The 15,144-nt window shown below is 39.5% G+C and overlaps 1 protein-coding gene across 1 annotated transcript; it reads right to left on the reverse strand.

The window, feature by feature from the left end:
• Positions 1–282: 282 nt before the first annotated feature.
• Positions 283–3,858, reverse strand: LOC117814656 (muscarinic acetylcholine receptor M2-like). Its single transcript, XM_034686119.1, has 3 exons — positions 3,688–3,858; positions 2,698–3,558; positions 283–1,394 (listed from the first exon to the last, which is right to left on the reverse strand). The coding sequence occupies exons 1-3, from the start codon at positions 3,856–3,858 to the stop codon at positions 1,083–1,085; spliced, it is 1,344 nt and encodes a 447-aa protein (XP_034542010.1). The 3' UTR covers positions 283–1,082.
• Positions 3,859–15,144: the final 11,286 nt, after the last annotated feature.

Genomic DNA, 15,144 nt, shown 5'->3' on the forward strand with positions numbered 1-15,144 from the left:
CAGCCATGGTGTGTGACATTCAGTCCAGAGGGGTGTGATATCTGTCATGGCCTCCAAGTCGTTCTGTGTTGCTCATTTCTATCAGAATTTCAGTCTCAGACCAGGAGGAGCTGGAGGAACAGGCCCAGCTAAATACTACTGTTATGGTGAAATATGCCTCTGTGTATTTATTCTATTATCTACATACTCTGGCTTGAAGCTATTTTTAAAAAAAAACTGGTTGCAGACTGGCAGAGAAAACTGGCCAATCCAAACCAAGTTTTCTGTTATTATTGCCTTTATTTACAGAAAACATGTTTAAATGCATGGACAAAGAAGGGAAGATTTGGACAACCATCACATCTGGGCTCATTTTACAACAACATGGATTACAGACGTCTTTTTCTTCATATGACTGAATAAATCTTACCAGAGAGGGTACATGCACAACTCTCTCTCTCACTCTCTCATACTCTCTCTCATCATACAGCAGATACACATGCACACTGACACACACACCAACATCTGTTAACAGCTAATAATACAATTGTATCTATTTTTTCATCTCAATTAGATTTTTTTTCAGCTCAATTTTGGTCATAACACTCATCTCTAAGTCAATAATACATTTTTTAAGAATATTGTCTTCTTTTTATTTTTTTACTAGTCTTGAACTGTTATACTAGATTTGAAATCACTGTTTTGGTCACAAAACCATCACATTAATCACTATTACACTGTTTGGGTAAAAATAGGTTGCATATCAAGCGATGTATTGCACAAATTCATTTATAAGGAGTGAGGAGGAAAACATCCTGCCAGAGTAAATCCCCACAATGAAGGCATTGTCTCAAGAGTTATAATACAATGCTATATGTTTTTAAAATCAGTGTAGTATATATGTGATGTAATTATAAATGTAAACATGGTTTCACTGTAATGGAAGTGGGAGTAATTTGTACCTTTCCAAAAGAAATGCACAACAAGAGCACCCCTAGTCTATAATACAGCAACATGTTAACGTCAGTATTTCTGTTGTTTCAGTTAACAGTATTAATCACGTTATTTTACTCCATCAAAAACATGAGTCAGCGTTTTCCCCCTCATCGTGCTGTGCGTATGTTCTTATACTGGCACAGCAGTAGGTGCTTAAAGGTGTTCTTAAAGGTGACGTTGCAGAGGGCGTAGCAGGCTGGGTTGATGGTGCTGTTGATATAGCAAAGCCAGTAGCCGATGGTCCAGAGAGAGTTTGGGATGCAGACCGAACAGAAGGTGTTGATCAGGACCATCACGTTGTACGGCGTCCATGTGACAACAAAAGCTACCAGAATAGCCATGATGGTACGCGTCACCTTCTTCTCCCTGGAGGAAATGCCCTTCTTTTTCCACCTCGCCACCGCATTCTGCTTCGTTACCTGGCAAATGAAAGAAATGTTTTTTCTAGCAACTTTATATACCTACACATAAAGTTATTTTGTTAGCTTGTTAGCTAACTGTTAAGTGAAGTTAATGCTATATATCTAAAAGACTCAAGCAATGTTAGGTTTCACCATGAGTTGTGTTTCTTGCCACTGTTGTAATGAACTCTAACATTCAATGTATCTTAACTCTGTATTAGATGAGTTAAAAAGTTACCTGTTGATCTGGTTTACATATTCCAGCCATGCTTTGGCTGTTTGAGGCTTACTTATGCACGATTGTGTGCAAACTCAGGTGTTTCAAACAACATTATAGCATTAGCTTCATTAGATATTCCATAGCAGGTGCTATGTTTGTCATTTTCATATTCTTATCATAGTTTTGTGTGTTAGCATGCTAATGTTTGCTATTTGGTGCTTAACTCAAAGAACAGAGAAGATTTAGGGGAAAAGTAAGAGTTATAAAGGATTCATTCTGACTGTCAGGACTGTAACATGACTGTTTCACGATAAACCATCCAAAACAGGTATTATAATTTTTGACTGACAGACTAGTCCTAAGGTGAGAAAAAACTCAGAAAGCAGTCAAAATTGTGCAAAATTTACTTAACACAGCTTCACATGGGACCACAGAGTTTGGGGGTGAACAATGTAAATTGCGGAGTGTAGCTAATATTAGCAGAGCTAGCACCACCAGTTATTTGTCCTCCCAGAAGGTTAATGTCCATATGTCTGGGCTTGCTACGCATAGTTTCAGTCCAGTTAACTAGAAACAGCCTGCACACAACTTTTGCAATGAGATGTTTTCTGTCATTCTTGCTCATTTACATCCAGGTAGTAGAGCATTATAGCGTTATGGTATTAACCATTGACGAAAGCTGTAACCCCGTCTAATGGCGGCTGAGCGTATTGTTAGTTTTGAGTGGCAGTGTACCTCCTGTTGCTACTAGCTAGTGTGTTACAGGTGCAATCCTGTGATGTTCAGAAGATGAGAAATGTAACTATGCATAGTGTTGTAAACATTTCTCTTTTCTCAGTTTCTGTTTTCTCATCTGCATCCCAGTTATCAGAGTTGTCATATATGTTCTTCATCTTTCTATTTTAATGTTAGCTTGTTAAAAATGTGCAGATATTGTTAACTGAGGCTATGAGTCACACTAGTCACAGGCAGGTAGCCATTGTGTTGGAACAGTGAACTGACCCTTTGACAGCAACTACTTAGACAGTGTCAGGAATTTCTTGAAAGCCTCCAGCCAATCAGAATGAACTATTCAACAAACCATGGTATGACAAACATTACCTTTAACAGTGTCCTTGCAACCACAGTTTGCCTGTCAGCAGCTGAGTTGTCCGGAGAAGGTGTCTGTGTTTGAGTTAGGTTTTTCCTGCCAACTTCTGATGCACTCTCAGCAGTGTCCTTCGATGTTGACTCAATGGTGCTGTCTGTAGTGGAGTCCACCTGGTCTGGTCTGTCCTCTGTGCAGGGCCCGCTTCCGTTCTGCTGCTGCTGCAACATTTCTTCCTCCTTTTCATTCTCTGCTTCCTCCTGAGCATCTTTTGTCGGGATACAATTGTTATGGCTTTCGATCCCATCCTCCTGGCTGGGCTCGGGGCCTTCCCCCAGACTGGTACTTGAGGCCTTCCTGCTGTTCCTCCTCATGCGGCTGCGGCTGGCCTTGGAGATGCGCCAGTAGAGGTGGATCATGATGGCTACAGGTAGGTAAAAAGCTGCTATGGCTGTTCCAAATGTCACCGCTGTGTTGGAAAAGAACTGGATGTAGCATTGATCTGGTGGCACAGTTCTTCCGCCCACGATGAACTGCCAGAACAAAATAGCTGGAGCCCACAGGATGAAGGACAAGACCCAGGCAGCTGCTATCATCAGGCCTGCCATCTTGGTGCTGCGGCGCGCAGGGTAGCTGAGCGGTTTGGTGACGCAAAAGTAACGGTCAAAGCTGATGATGAGTAGGTTCATGACGGAGGCGTTACTGACAACATAATCAACAGCCAACCACAAGTCACACACCACTGCTCCCAGGGGCCAGTAGCCAATCACAATGTAGACAGTGTAAAGGTTCATGGAGCAGATGCCAATGATGAGGTCTGCACATGCCAGGCTGAACAGGAAGTAGTTATTGACTGTCTGCAGGTTCCTGTTTACCTTTAGAGAAACAACATGGTGCAGGCTGTCAGATGCTAATCTTTTTTGTGCCTTGTGATGTGCACTTTCTCATTTTGATTAGATCAGCTCCTGCACAGGGTTACACATGCAAAAGAAATAAAATCAAACCTTTATGGAGAGCATGACGAGGATGTTTCCGATGACGGTGATCAGACTTAGAGATCCCGCCACCAGGATGATGAGAACAATCTCCACTGTTGAGTACATACTTCGAGAGAAGAGGCTGGTGTTACTATCGCTGCTGGTATTGGTAGTGTAGGATGAATTTAGAGTCTCCATAATGTCTGGTTTAGGAAATCCATATCACAGATGCTTCAGACTCCTATCATATCCACACAGTTCCTGGTAAACACAAAGGTTATGAATTGATTAGACACCTTAAAACTAATTTGCAGTTATGTGTAGCCAGTCCATCTCTCTTTTGGAGTGCATTTATCTCTCGAAACAGTTACAAAAAATATGAGAGTGTTATTGTCATTCTGCAAACATTTGCCAGGTGTTGGAGTGTTTTGGAGCTGACGGCTTGGCTCAGGTGAAATGATGAACAGATGTGCAAATAAGGGATACAGCAGCTGTGTTTAAAAAGGATGCAGTGTTGTCCCACACGCTCATATCAGGAACAACACATTGAAAAAAGTTGAAGTGGAGTTAATAGGCTTGAAATCTGCACAACCACTGATACTTTATACTGATAATCTATTATGGTATATTTCCATAAAAAATATTGTGATACCCAAAGGCTATCAGATGTTGATTATTCAGAGTGATTTAAACCATTTTCTCTCTCACTTTGTGGTTTAGAGTTTCATCATTAAGTTATTTGTGTATGTGATTATGTTTTTCCCTCTCTTTTACACTTGTCTTTGGTCCTTCTGAGTCTGACCTGACAGGTTGAAGTTGGCCACCTTCAACTGTTGAGAGTGAATTTACATTTCCTATTGGGTCTTCATACTCCTAAAACTCCCCTCTAGAGTATCCAATCTACGTACAAAAGACAACTCTATTATGTTAATATTTTATCCTGATCCTCCAGAGATAGAGGATTTGGATCCACAACATCCTTCCTCCTTGAAATGAAATTGGTACTTGAAAATGTGAATTTCATTTGAGAATTTTTGTGCATTGTACAAGTGGATAAGTAGAAGTGTGTTGGTCTGTTTGTTGCATGTGTGCTGTTTGATAGATACCTGAAAAGTATTAATTAACACCATGCATTTACAGAAATACCAAGGCAGGATTCCCTGAGTCCAAAGATGATTTATCTGCAGACAAATTTAAGCTTTCTTGATTAAGTAAAAGCAGCATAGCATATATTGGCTCTGGAACTATGAATCCCCTAAAACCCTTCAAAGGAGATTGTTTATTTTATATTATCACCTTTGCAGAACTTCGGAGACTCTGTACAGGCGCCCTGTGGCACTGTTTTAAAATATATTGTAAATAAATCAGGGTGATTGTGGTGCATTAGACCGAAGTCTACTAAAAATCACAGGGTTTCCATAAGCGGATCCTTTCTTTTTTTTGATTTGGGGTATGTTTAAATGGCCCAGTGCCAGTGAAAAAGAAAGCAAAAACCACAATCAGCCTGAGGCAAAGCATCACTACAGTTACCCTTATGTTAAATACACGTGACATCGGTATTAGAGGTACAGTATACACAACAATGTGATTTAGTGATGTATTGTGATCAGAAAATCAATGTAAAGACACTTAGTTGAGACCATGAGGCTTGTTGCATACTGCTGAAGTCCTGTAAGTGACTCCATTAAGACACATGATAACATCAAACTGTACCTGAAAGATGTTTCCTTCCTGCTCTTACAGCCAGATCAGACTTCGTTAAAGCATCTGTAACTCTATCGCTCACTCATCAAAGACCAATTCTGGGCATTTTCTGTCACAGATGAGAGAAACCCGGCGTCTCTCTCACTCTGATTGTGTGTGTTATAGTTAGTTTAGTTTAGCTGTAGCTCTCAGTTCTTGTCTTCACTGTCAGTGACCCCGGGGTTTCAGCTCTTAGGACATTTTAAGGATCTGTAAAAGGGCTAATGTAAAAATCAGGGTTAGATTAAAGACAACATAAGGACATGTTGTGAAGCCTGATCCGTTCACATTTAACTCACCTTACATTTAGACGAAAACAGGTCTCTACAAGATGAATTGCTATATTTTAGCAAGATCTGTCTTTGTAGATGTCACATTTAGAGTATATATAATCATGGTACGATCTGCAGCAGAAGAGATTCTTGTGTTGATTGGAAGCAGACACTAATGGCTATGGAAAATTCAATGCACCTTGGGCTAGTGTTTGTTATGTTTTCTCTTGTTGATCATCCTCTACTCTGCCAATCTGGTAAAGAATATAGTATAGGAGCCTACATTTGTGACCAGAGCTGTCAATCATGCCATCATGTCCCAGCTTTTTAACAACAACTAATCAAAACAAATTAAAACTAAACTTCTCAAAAAACACTCAACATAAATCAGCATGATGCGAATTAAATGCAATGACAGAATGCAGAAGAAGACAGAAAAAATTGTATGACCTTTATTTTAATTCCCTAGACCAACTCATGTCTCATTTGTCATAAATGAGAAGGCGTGCAGTATGAGATATATGACCTGCAGCCAGTCACCAAGGGTAGCTCTGACTGTTTTGGATTCACTTTCTAGGGGCAGCAGCGTTGTCTATCCCCTCAGGTTATGGTCTCAGTGTAGAAATCCTTAAAGGAGGTTTCCAGATAATAGTTGGGCTCAGAAACATGTGGGAATCAACCTAGTGTCTATGGTCAGCTTCTGAAAAGATGTGCCATCAAAATTATTTACACCTACTTGGGCAATCTTGGTGCTTAACTTGCAGATTAGTGCAGGCCATGTACTGTATATATGGTGGACATTATTTATTTATTTACACATAACACACTCAATTCTGACATTTCCACTGAAAAAACAGGTTTGAACTGTTATTATATCCCAGTCAAACAGAAGTGCAGGTGACTGCAGATAAGTTTGGTTTTGAGATTAGCAAACAAGCAGAAAAAGGCCTAAAAGATGTTGTTATGACCTCCTGTTATGCCACATTGACAAACTAAGCACATTGTGTATCACAAAGATGAGTATAAAAGAGAGACCTGCCTCTTTTTATTTCCATGATATGTCTCTTCTCTTTCATACTGGGCACAAACTCAGAAGCAGGGATTTTCATGGTCCTGTGCTTGTTTTGATGACTGATGTCTAGCTCTATGAAACAACTGGCACACTGAGCTCCTATCCTTCCCTCTCTTCCTCTCTCTGTCTGCATGTCACTAACTTTAAATCTTCATGTCCCATTAAAACTACCAACCATACATTTTTCTGGTACTTCCTGGACTCCCTTGTCTCCGAAGTCTCTCTTAATTTTGCTGCAGATGGCCTGCTGCCTTGACATGTCAGACTCCAACTGCCACAAATGGAGCGCCGCCTGCAAGCTAGTTCAGGCAGACAACTCGAGCTGCGCTCAGTCATACTGACACGTCATCATCCTCCCTATCAGCTGATCTCAACATCCTCATTTGGCGGTCTATTTAAGCTGCATGTCTCCCCGTCTCTGTCTCTGCCTCTGCTTTGCAAGTGCTCCTGCTGTCCTGCTCAGTGCTGTGTGCAAACTTTGTACCCACCTCCTCCCCGGCATCCACCTGCGGGCTCCGAGGGGGGTTAGTCCTATCTCATTGCTCCTAAATGTATGCATTTAAATAATGTATGCTGAGTAATGAGGTTCGGAACCCATACGCCAAACACAATACTGTATGCTGCAATAAACTTTATCTTAAGTGAACGTGAGTTGTCGTACTGAACTATTAATACCAGTCTTGCAATTGTTATCGCTGTTATGATGCTAATGTTGTACCTCTCTTTCTCTGTTCAACCTGTTCACTACATATGTGATCAGGACAGCCTTCAGAGTTGAAGCCACGTTGTTGTGCATGCTGTGAGTTTTCATTAGAGTGTGTCCCTTGAGACATGTTAATACGTCTCCCTTGAAATAACTTCCTGTTTCATGTTGATGTCTCAACATGAAACAGGAAGTTACTTCAAGTCCTTCATGCAAAGTTTGATCTTATTCGGACTTTCATACACTTGATCAAGGTCCATCCCTGAACACGCCTATATGTTGATATTTCTACTACAATCATAGCGCCAACCTGTGGAAATACATAGAAATAACTTTTTTCATGCAATGGTGCGAAATGTTATACTGGCAGAATGGGTGAAAAAAAAAGTAGTTAGCCAGAAATCCCAGTGTTGTCATGATTATTTAGGCAGAGAAACTTTGGGAGACATAGGAATTAAAATTTGAAACTGAAGGATGCACCACAGTCCCCTTTCTCTGACACCATTTCTCAATGCATGCACCTTATTTACCTCTTTTGACAGATTGACAAACCCTCCTGTGTCGACATACACTGCAGGGTTCTATGCACAAAGTCATCCAGTGAATTTGGCATCTGTTTTATTTTCATGGGTCAGAATATTACAAGCTGTAAGTTAGTTAGTTAGTTAGTTAGTTAGTTAGTTAGTTAGTTAGTCGTTAGGTATAGGGTTTCTGTTGTCCTTGCGTCAACTAGATCAGTTCCAATTTGCATAGCTAAATTTGAGTCTGTCAATGTTGCAACCTTTGAGGAAGATGTGTACCATTGAAGATCCTCCCCACTCGCTCAAAGACATAATCAAAAAAATGGTTTTAACTGCACAACATTGGATTTTGTGACAAAAAGTTACCACTTGTGGTGTTCTGACATCAGACCTAGGAGAGGGTTCTAGAATTATGTCAAAATTTTTATCAACTGAGGCAAAAATGTTTCAAAATCTTCTAAAAAGTGAGCCACTCTCTACTATCGGACCAGGAGATATTCACAGGTTCTGAAGCTGAACTGAAACTTACCAAGTGATGGACAATGATAGACCTGAGCTGTTTTTCAGTAGACATTGTGAAAGCTGTTTTCCAGCATCTCTTCAACCTTTTGTCCCTGAACTGTTGTTTTTCTGTTTTCCAGTGAGAATTTGAGCACAGTACAAAGACTGCTTTTGTCCTGATTGACATCCACTTAAACACAGACAGAAAAAAAAGTTCCAGTCTTGACATTATTAGATCTCAGTGCTGCATTCAGTAAACCACAGCATATTACTGGACAGACTGGAATATGGGGTGGGACTTTCTGGCACAATACTAAACTGATTTAAAACCCTCTTTGAAGGACTGAGACTACTGTGTGTTGACAGTAATTCCATATCTGAGTGTTCAAAAATGACATTTGGAGTCCCCCTAGGCTCCGTTCTCGGGCCTCTTAAACTCAATATGATCCGACAAGCTCAGATTACAGAAAAACAACAAATTCTTACTAAAATTATATTGATGACTCAAAGCTCCTCATAATATGTGACTACTATTCTACACTTGGCAAATAATCTAACAGACCATAGATCCAATGTCCCAACATTTTGTCCAGTAATAGGGGATTTAGCCATGTTTTGTGTGAGTTAGTAACCAACTCATCAGAGCTGAGGAGGGTAACATAGGGTGAACTTTAGAAATAAATAAACAATGGAAACTTTGTGTCGCAGATGTGAGTCCATGTGAAAACAGGTTATACCAGGTGAACTTTTCTTCATGAGTATTTTCCTTTACTTTTAATTTCCTTTTTATTAAAAGCAGATTAGTGCTGATCTTGAACCAAAAGGGCATCACACTTACAAACACACACAGCATACAGTTGTATTTAGAGAGCAAAGAGGAGTAAAACTCATCAGAGAAAATAACAGCGATTCCTTTGGACCTGCTAGGGACATGAGAAAGTGATGCACTTCAGCCTCTTGGGGCCAAAAGGAGGATTACAAAAATATGAATAAAACTAACTTTTAACTGTTTTGACGAGTGACAAAATGTTACTCAGAAAAATATATTCAATTGATTCAGTTAAATTTCTTTCCTCACATTGTTTTTTTTTTTTATTGCTGCGTTTTGTTTCTTATTAATCTGGACCTTTGAGTGGCACTTCGAACTTTCTTGATGCTAAAGATACTGCATTTTCGTTGTCTTATTACTCTGCCAAGCATATTTGTACCTTATAAATTTTAACAAGCTGTCTAATAAGCTTGCCAGAAGATGCTCCCATGTGATGCAGATTCATTTGTAATAGAGTGGGAGATAACTACTCGTGAGCCCGCCCTCACTTCTTCCCTACATTCACACTAATAAGACCTACATTACTGGACTTCCCTAATTGTTATGCAGGGCTACTGGAGAGAGTCACGGAGGCTAACAATATTTCTTTGACAGGCACAGAAACATAGTAATTAGATAGAGCAGATGCTGCCTGCAACAGCTGTACCGGTAATATGCTCCAAGGATATAGTACTCTAGTACTCGTCAGGCTGAGTGAGCTGAGCTTTTAACAGTCGGACTTTAGAATCATGGACGGTACAAAAGCCAATTGCAGATTTACAGGCAGGTGAGAGGGTGAAATGAGGGGGCTTGTTGCAGACTGAGTAAACAGAGTATGCTCTTTCTGCAAAGGGAGGATTTAACAACTGCAGTGATCAAAGTGGTGTAGATTTTAATCTTTGAAATATCGATCTTGAGCCCTTAAATGTATTCCATTGTTTATTTCAGGACATGTACACATGCTCCTGACTGGAAATGTGTCAAGTATATTCAATATTTGTACAAGCAGGATTTTAATTTAACCAGCAACTGTAAAATACATGAATATACAACATGTATGCATTTGAGATAATAACATAGAACAGTGCAGATAGACACTTAGTTTTAGTCAGAACGGTTTTGGTTTTATTCATAACATTTTGATATTTTAAAATTGTTTTTCAATGCAGTATTTTGAAGCAGACTGTTAGACAAGAGTGTCCTGAATCTGAGGAGTGGGAAATTTCACATCAACCTGAGCTTTGGCCTCACACAGCAGTGTAGCAAAGAGAAGAGAAAAAAAGCCAAATGCCCAGTGAAGCTCTGTAAAAGAGCCAAAGATTAAAAGAGTACAGAGGACAAATAAGAACTCTGTTGACTCAGAGGGAGCCACCTAAAAGTAAGGCTGAAATTACTAAGTGCAGAGGGGATAGAACACAAAGGGGAAAAAGATGATAATTCCCAAAACTGGTTTCATAGAAAGACATCTTCAATCAGAGGCAGTCCATGTCAGGACACAGGAGTAGGAGGGTTAATGAGCAAAGATTAAAAAATGTAAATTGATTTCAGCTTGTAGGCCCTCAGTTTTCAAGGGAGGAGCCGTCTGTTATCTAATTTCCGTCTCAAACACAAACCCAGAGTAAACAGGGGGATTCCTCTGGAGCAGGGAGACTGGGGAATCCACAACCAGAGTCTGAGTCTGGTGTCTGATTAAAATCTCTCAGCTCGGGATGGAAATGAAGATTAGCATTTCTAAAACAGCCTTAGGGGAACAATAAAACCTGGATCGACTTTCCTATAACAGAAACTATAGTGTAACAGAAACTTCCTCAGGAAGTTAATGCATGGGAAAGTTGGAATTTCAATCAATATATTGATTACTGTGTCGCATCCTATTTCTGGATTTTCCTTCTGGTGTGTCTGTTAGTTCATGCTAAAACATTTTCATCTCAATGACCCTATGATATTTATGTATGTCTTTATATTGAGCCATATTTTAATATTTGACTCAAACATTTTTTTTTACTGCTCTACACTTAAATATGATTTTACTTGTTTACAGAAATTCCAAACCAAATGAAGAAAAAAGTGTGTTCTCTTTTTATAGGTGCAGAAATATACTTTACTCTACAGATGAGTTCATTATTTAAAATCTCTTCGCAGCAGCTGTACTTTGAAGTTGTAAAAAAGTATCCTTACCTGCAGAAGTTTGGTAGAAATCACAGAGAAATGTTTTCTTACCCTGTCTGCTGGGAATGACATGATTCCATGTTACTCTCACCTCTGTCGACACACTGGAACAGAGAGAGGAGCTGAGAGCAATCCTACGTGGATGTCGCTCCTCCTCTGACAAGAACCAGTACGTGTGTGTGTGTGTGTGTGTGTGTGTGTGTGTGTGTGTGTGTGTGTGTGTGTGTGTGTGTGTGTGTGTGTGTGTGTGTGAGTGAGTGTGTGTGTGTGTGTGTGTGTGTGTGTGTGTGTGTGTGTGTGTGTGTGTGTGTGTATGTATGTATGCATGTGTGTGTGTGTGTGTGTGTGTGTGTGTGTGTGTGTGTGTGTATGTATGTGTGTGTTAGAGAGACAGTAAAAGAGATGGGCAAACAGAGCAGGGAGGGGTTATGGAGGCTATTAATGGTTGTTGTGTTGCATCCCTTAAGCTAGGGTCGCTAATTCTGAATAAACAAGAGACAGAGACGGAGATACGAAGAGAGATGTTTGTTTCAGGACCATGGAAAGCTCTGGCCTCTACAACACAAACCCATTATATTCCCCTGTGTTCCAGAGCTGTAGGCAAGTATGTGGGGAGAATTTTGAGTGGCTGTGGCATAAAATGAAACAATAACGCACCGTTTTAAAAGTGGGCAAAAGAAAAGGACCGGACTGTTATTCGATTTGCTGCAGGACTTTAACCTTTGAAACTCTGTTGTTTTAACCTTTTAACCAAACGCCTGATGCAGTTTGCCCCAGCTGGTGGGTGACCTTACTTTGATGGAATTACCACAAAGAATGATAGACCCTCTTCATGAAACAACATTACAAACGAAACAAGAAGCGTGCCATCAAACAGGGATGAGTTCAACATATAAACATGATTTGATATGAGGAAATACGAGATGATTTATTGTGCTGGTTATGGTCTTTATTGTGCTGGTTATGGTCTTATCAAATCTGATCACAGTAACATTGGTCTTTGATTTGCTTGGATTTGATGTAAACTGTTTTTAAGACTTCTGCACATCTTGTACTCAGAGCATTCACTGTGATTTATTATCTCAGAAAACTGAATTAGTGCGTCCATAATAACGAGCTTCACTCCAACTGTTGGGCCATTTGTCATAAACACAAATCAATATCAGGCTTTGACTTTGTGTCGCTGCCACATGTGTGTGTTTGTGTGTGTGTGTGTGTGTGTGTGTGTGCATGTTTGTGTGTGTGTGGCTTTTGTGCATCTCTGGTTTCCTGTCTACTAGCTACTCCTTTTTCCAATTTCCAAGACACTCTGACAGGATTTATTGATTGCAACAATAACAATTATTTAAAACAACAAACCAGTGTTTTCAGAAATACAAAGATGATGTATTATTGAACAAACCTTACACTATGGGAAAAACATTTGAAATGACATATGATAAAACAGACTAGTTCAAGAAGAGTTTTACATGTTAAGCACAACACTTGTTAAGGCTGTATACATTTTCCCCCTATAGAGTCCAATACATTTAAATAAGAAAATGAACACCACTTTGTTTCTTATTGGTTAAGAAAAATCCTAGCTATTTTTTAGCCTTGCATGACAGCTATTAAGCTAATGCTTGGAAGCTCAAATGCTGTTATAATGCTGTAAAATTGTGCTGCAAGCTGAACAAATGTATGAAATCTGACAAAGAATTGAATGCCACCAATTCCTGATAGCTACTGAAAAATTTGTATATTTTGTAAATCTTATCATATTTGAAGTTAGTAATGTATTTGATAACCTATTAACTACTGTCTGACCACAACTAAAAATTGCACTGACCACTTTCTAGCTAGGTTACCTGTTTAATGATGCAAACAGCACTGACTTTATATTAAATTGATCAGCTGTTTTACTTTGAAGCTAAAAGATTTAGAGCTCCTTCCCTGACCAGCTTAGGTATAATGCCTGGTTTAGACATCTGCGCTGGCCACTGTGGTGTAGGGTCAACTTGGTTGTGTGCACTACATAATTGTGCATGGTTGTACTATGCTGAAATGCTTGAAGGCGATTTCTATGCTTGTCAGATCTCTTGTCAAGAATGGTTGCAACATGAAAATGGTCAATTGAGGCATTTTTTCTAGTAATCAAAATGTTTTTCACTAATTTGAAGTGATTTGAAGCTGCTTATGTCTGTCTGTTTACTGTGTATGTCTGAACATGTTTTCTTTTCTTTTTATGCAGTGACCCTCCAGCTGACCTGTGTTTAAAAATGTATCAATGGCTAAAGTTAAAGTGTTGAGAGTTGAAAGAAGGACAACTGGAATAAAGGATGCACCACTGGAGGGCATGTTATGTGTGTTATTGCACAGCTCTTTGAGTGATAAAAGCCATCACCCGTTGCACACATAAACACTTCTCTTTCACAAGAAGTCTGGTCTCTTATCAGCTCTTTTTGCCGTTAACAAGCATAGTTTTTAACAGTCTCTGTTTTTGCCTATGTTAGTTCAACAGTCAGTGTAGTTCCTAAAAACATGCTATACATCTTAATGTCCTCACACTCTCAAAGAACATCTTCAGTCAAAAGTTTTCATCCAGCGCTCTATGTGTGTAAGTAATGCAAAAAAAAAAAACAGCTTACAATGAAGCTCTCTCCTCTTCTCTGTGAAGTAAGGCCTTAGGCTGCAGGGAAATGAGGTCATCGAGTCCGAGCCAGAGCAGCTGTTTGAATAGAAGAGTAGTCGCAAACAATTGCAGCCCGCTAAGTCACGTACCCGACAAGACAGCCCCCCATTTTCTAGAATTTTCTAGAATTTTCTGGAATTTTCTGGAATTTTCTGGAATTTTCTGTTGCATTTAGCTGTCAAAAAAGTGATGGAATCCACAATGGAAAAAGAAATAGGAGAGAAAAGAGTTTAATATCACACTGCAAGTTTTTCTTCGATCACAGGATTATGGACCTCATCATGTGCTAATAGACTAACATTGATAACATTTACCACAAGTCCTCTCAAGGCCTGGAACAAATCATGACATTTTAATCTTCCTCTGATGATTCTTCAAACACTGGCTATAACTAATCTCTTTGTTCAGGGTTTGGACTCTAAACTACAGTATATTACTTATCCCCAGTCAGTGTGTCCCATGCATTGTTGTGCAAAACTGAGTGTCGTTTGAGGTGAAGAGGAAAACCCACGGGGTGAAGACAGAACTATGGACTTACAATCAAGGACTATATTGGCATTTCATCATGTTCAATGTGTGGGTCACGTTTTCATACTTTCACATTTAAAAGTATATGTTTTTATGCTATGAGTATGTTATCATGTGGTAGTACAGCCAGATATAATTATTTAAAGGAGGTGTGATGATCATGTTGTAATGGCATTTGTGTTCAACCTGTATTAAATGTTGTGAATCAGAGAAAGATGCTTTCTGAAGAGGTTCACGGTGAAGGCTGCCAGTGGGTTGGGCTGTAAGAGAATTTCCTGCTAAAACAGCCGGCAGGTTTTCGCCCTTGCAGGATGTGAACCCATTCAGTAAATGTAATACTATACCTGGGTAATGTGATAATGATGGAGTATATGCTTCAGTCACATGTAGTAGTGTATGTCAATCTAGTTTTACGATGCATTCAATATTCATGTTGCGTATATACGTTGGTGTCAAGTGTAACAAATATAACACGAACATAATTCACTTATGCTTA

This window comes from Notolabrus celidotus, chromosome 6, assembly GCF_009762535.1.
Source record: "Notolabrus celidotus isolate fNotCel1 chromosome 6, fNotCel1.pri, whole genome shotgun sequence".
In the NCBI taxonomy this organism is placed as follows: domain Eukaryota; kingdom Metazoa; phylum Chordata; class Actinopteri; order Labriformes; family Labridae; genus Notolabrus; species Notolabrus celidotus.

Coding starts and splice junctions, on each gene's coding strand:
- LOC117814656 (XM_034686119.1), bottom strand. CDS start 3,858: ATGGAGACTCTAAATTCATCCTACACTACCAATACCAGCAGCGATAGT. Junction 3,559..3,687: donor TCGTCATGCTCTCCATAAAG/GTTTGATTTTAT, acceptor GTTTCTCTAAAG/GTAAACAGGAACCTGCAGAC. Junction 1,395..2,697: donor TTGCAAGGACACTGTTAAAG/GTAATGTTTGTC, acceptor TTCATTTGCCAG/GTAACGAAGCAGAATGCGGT.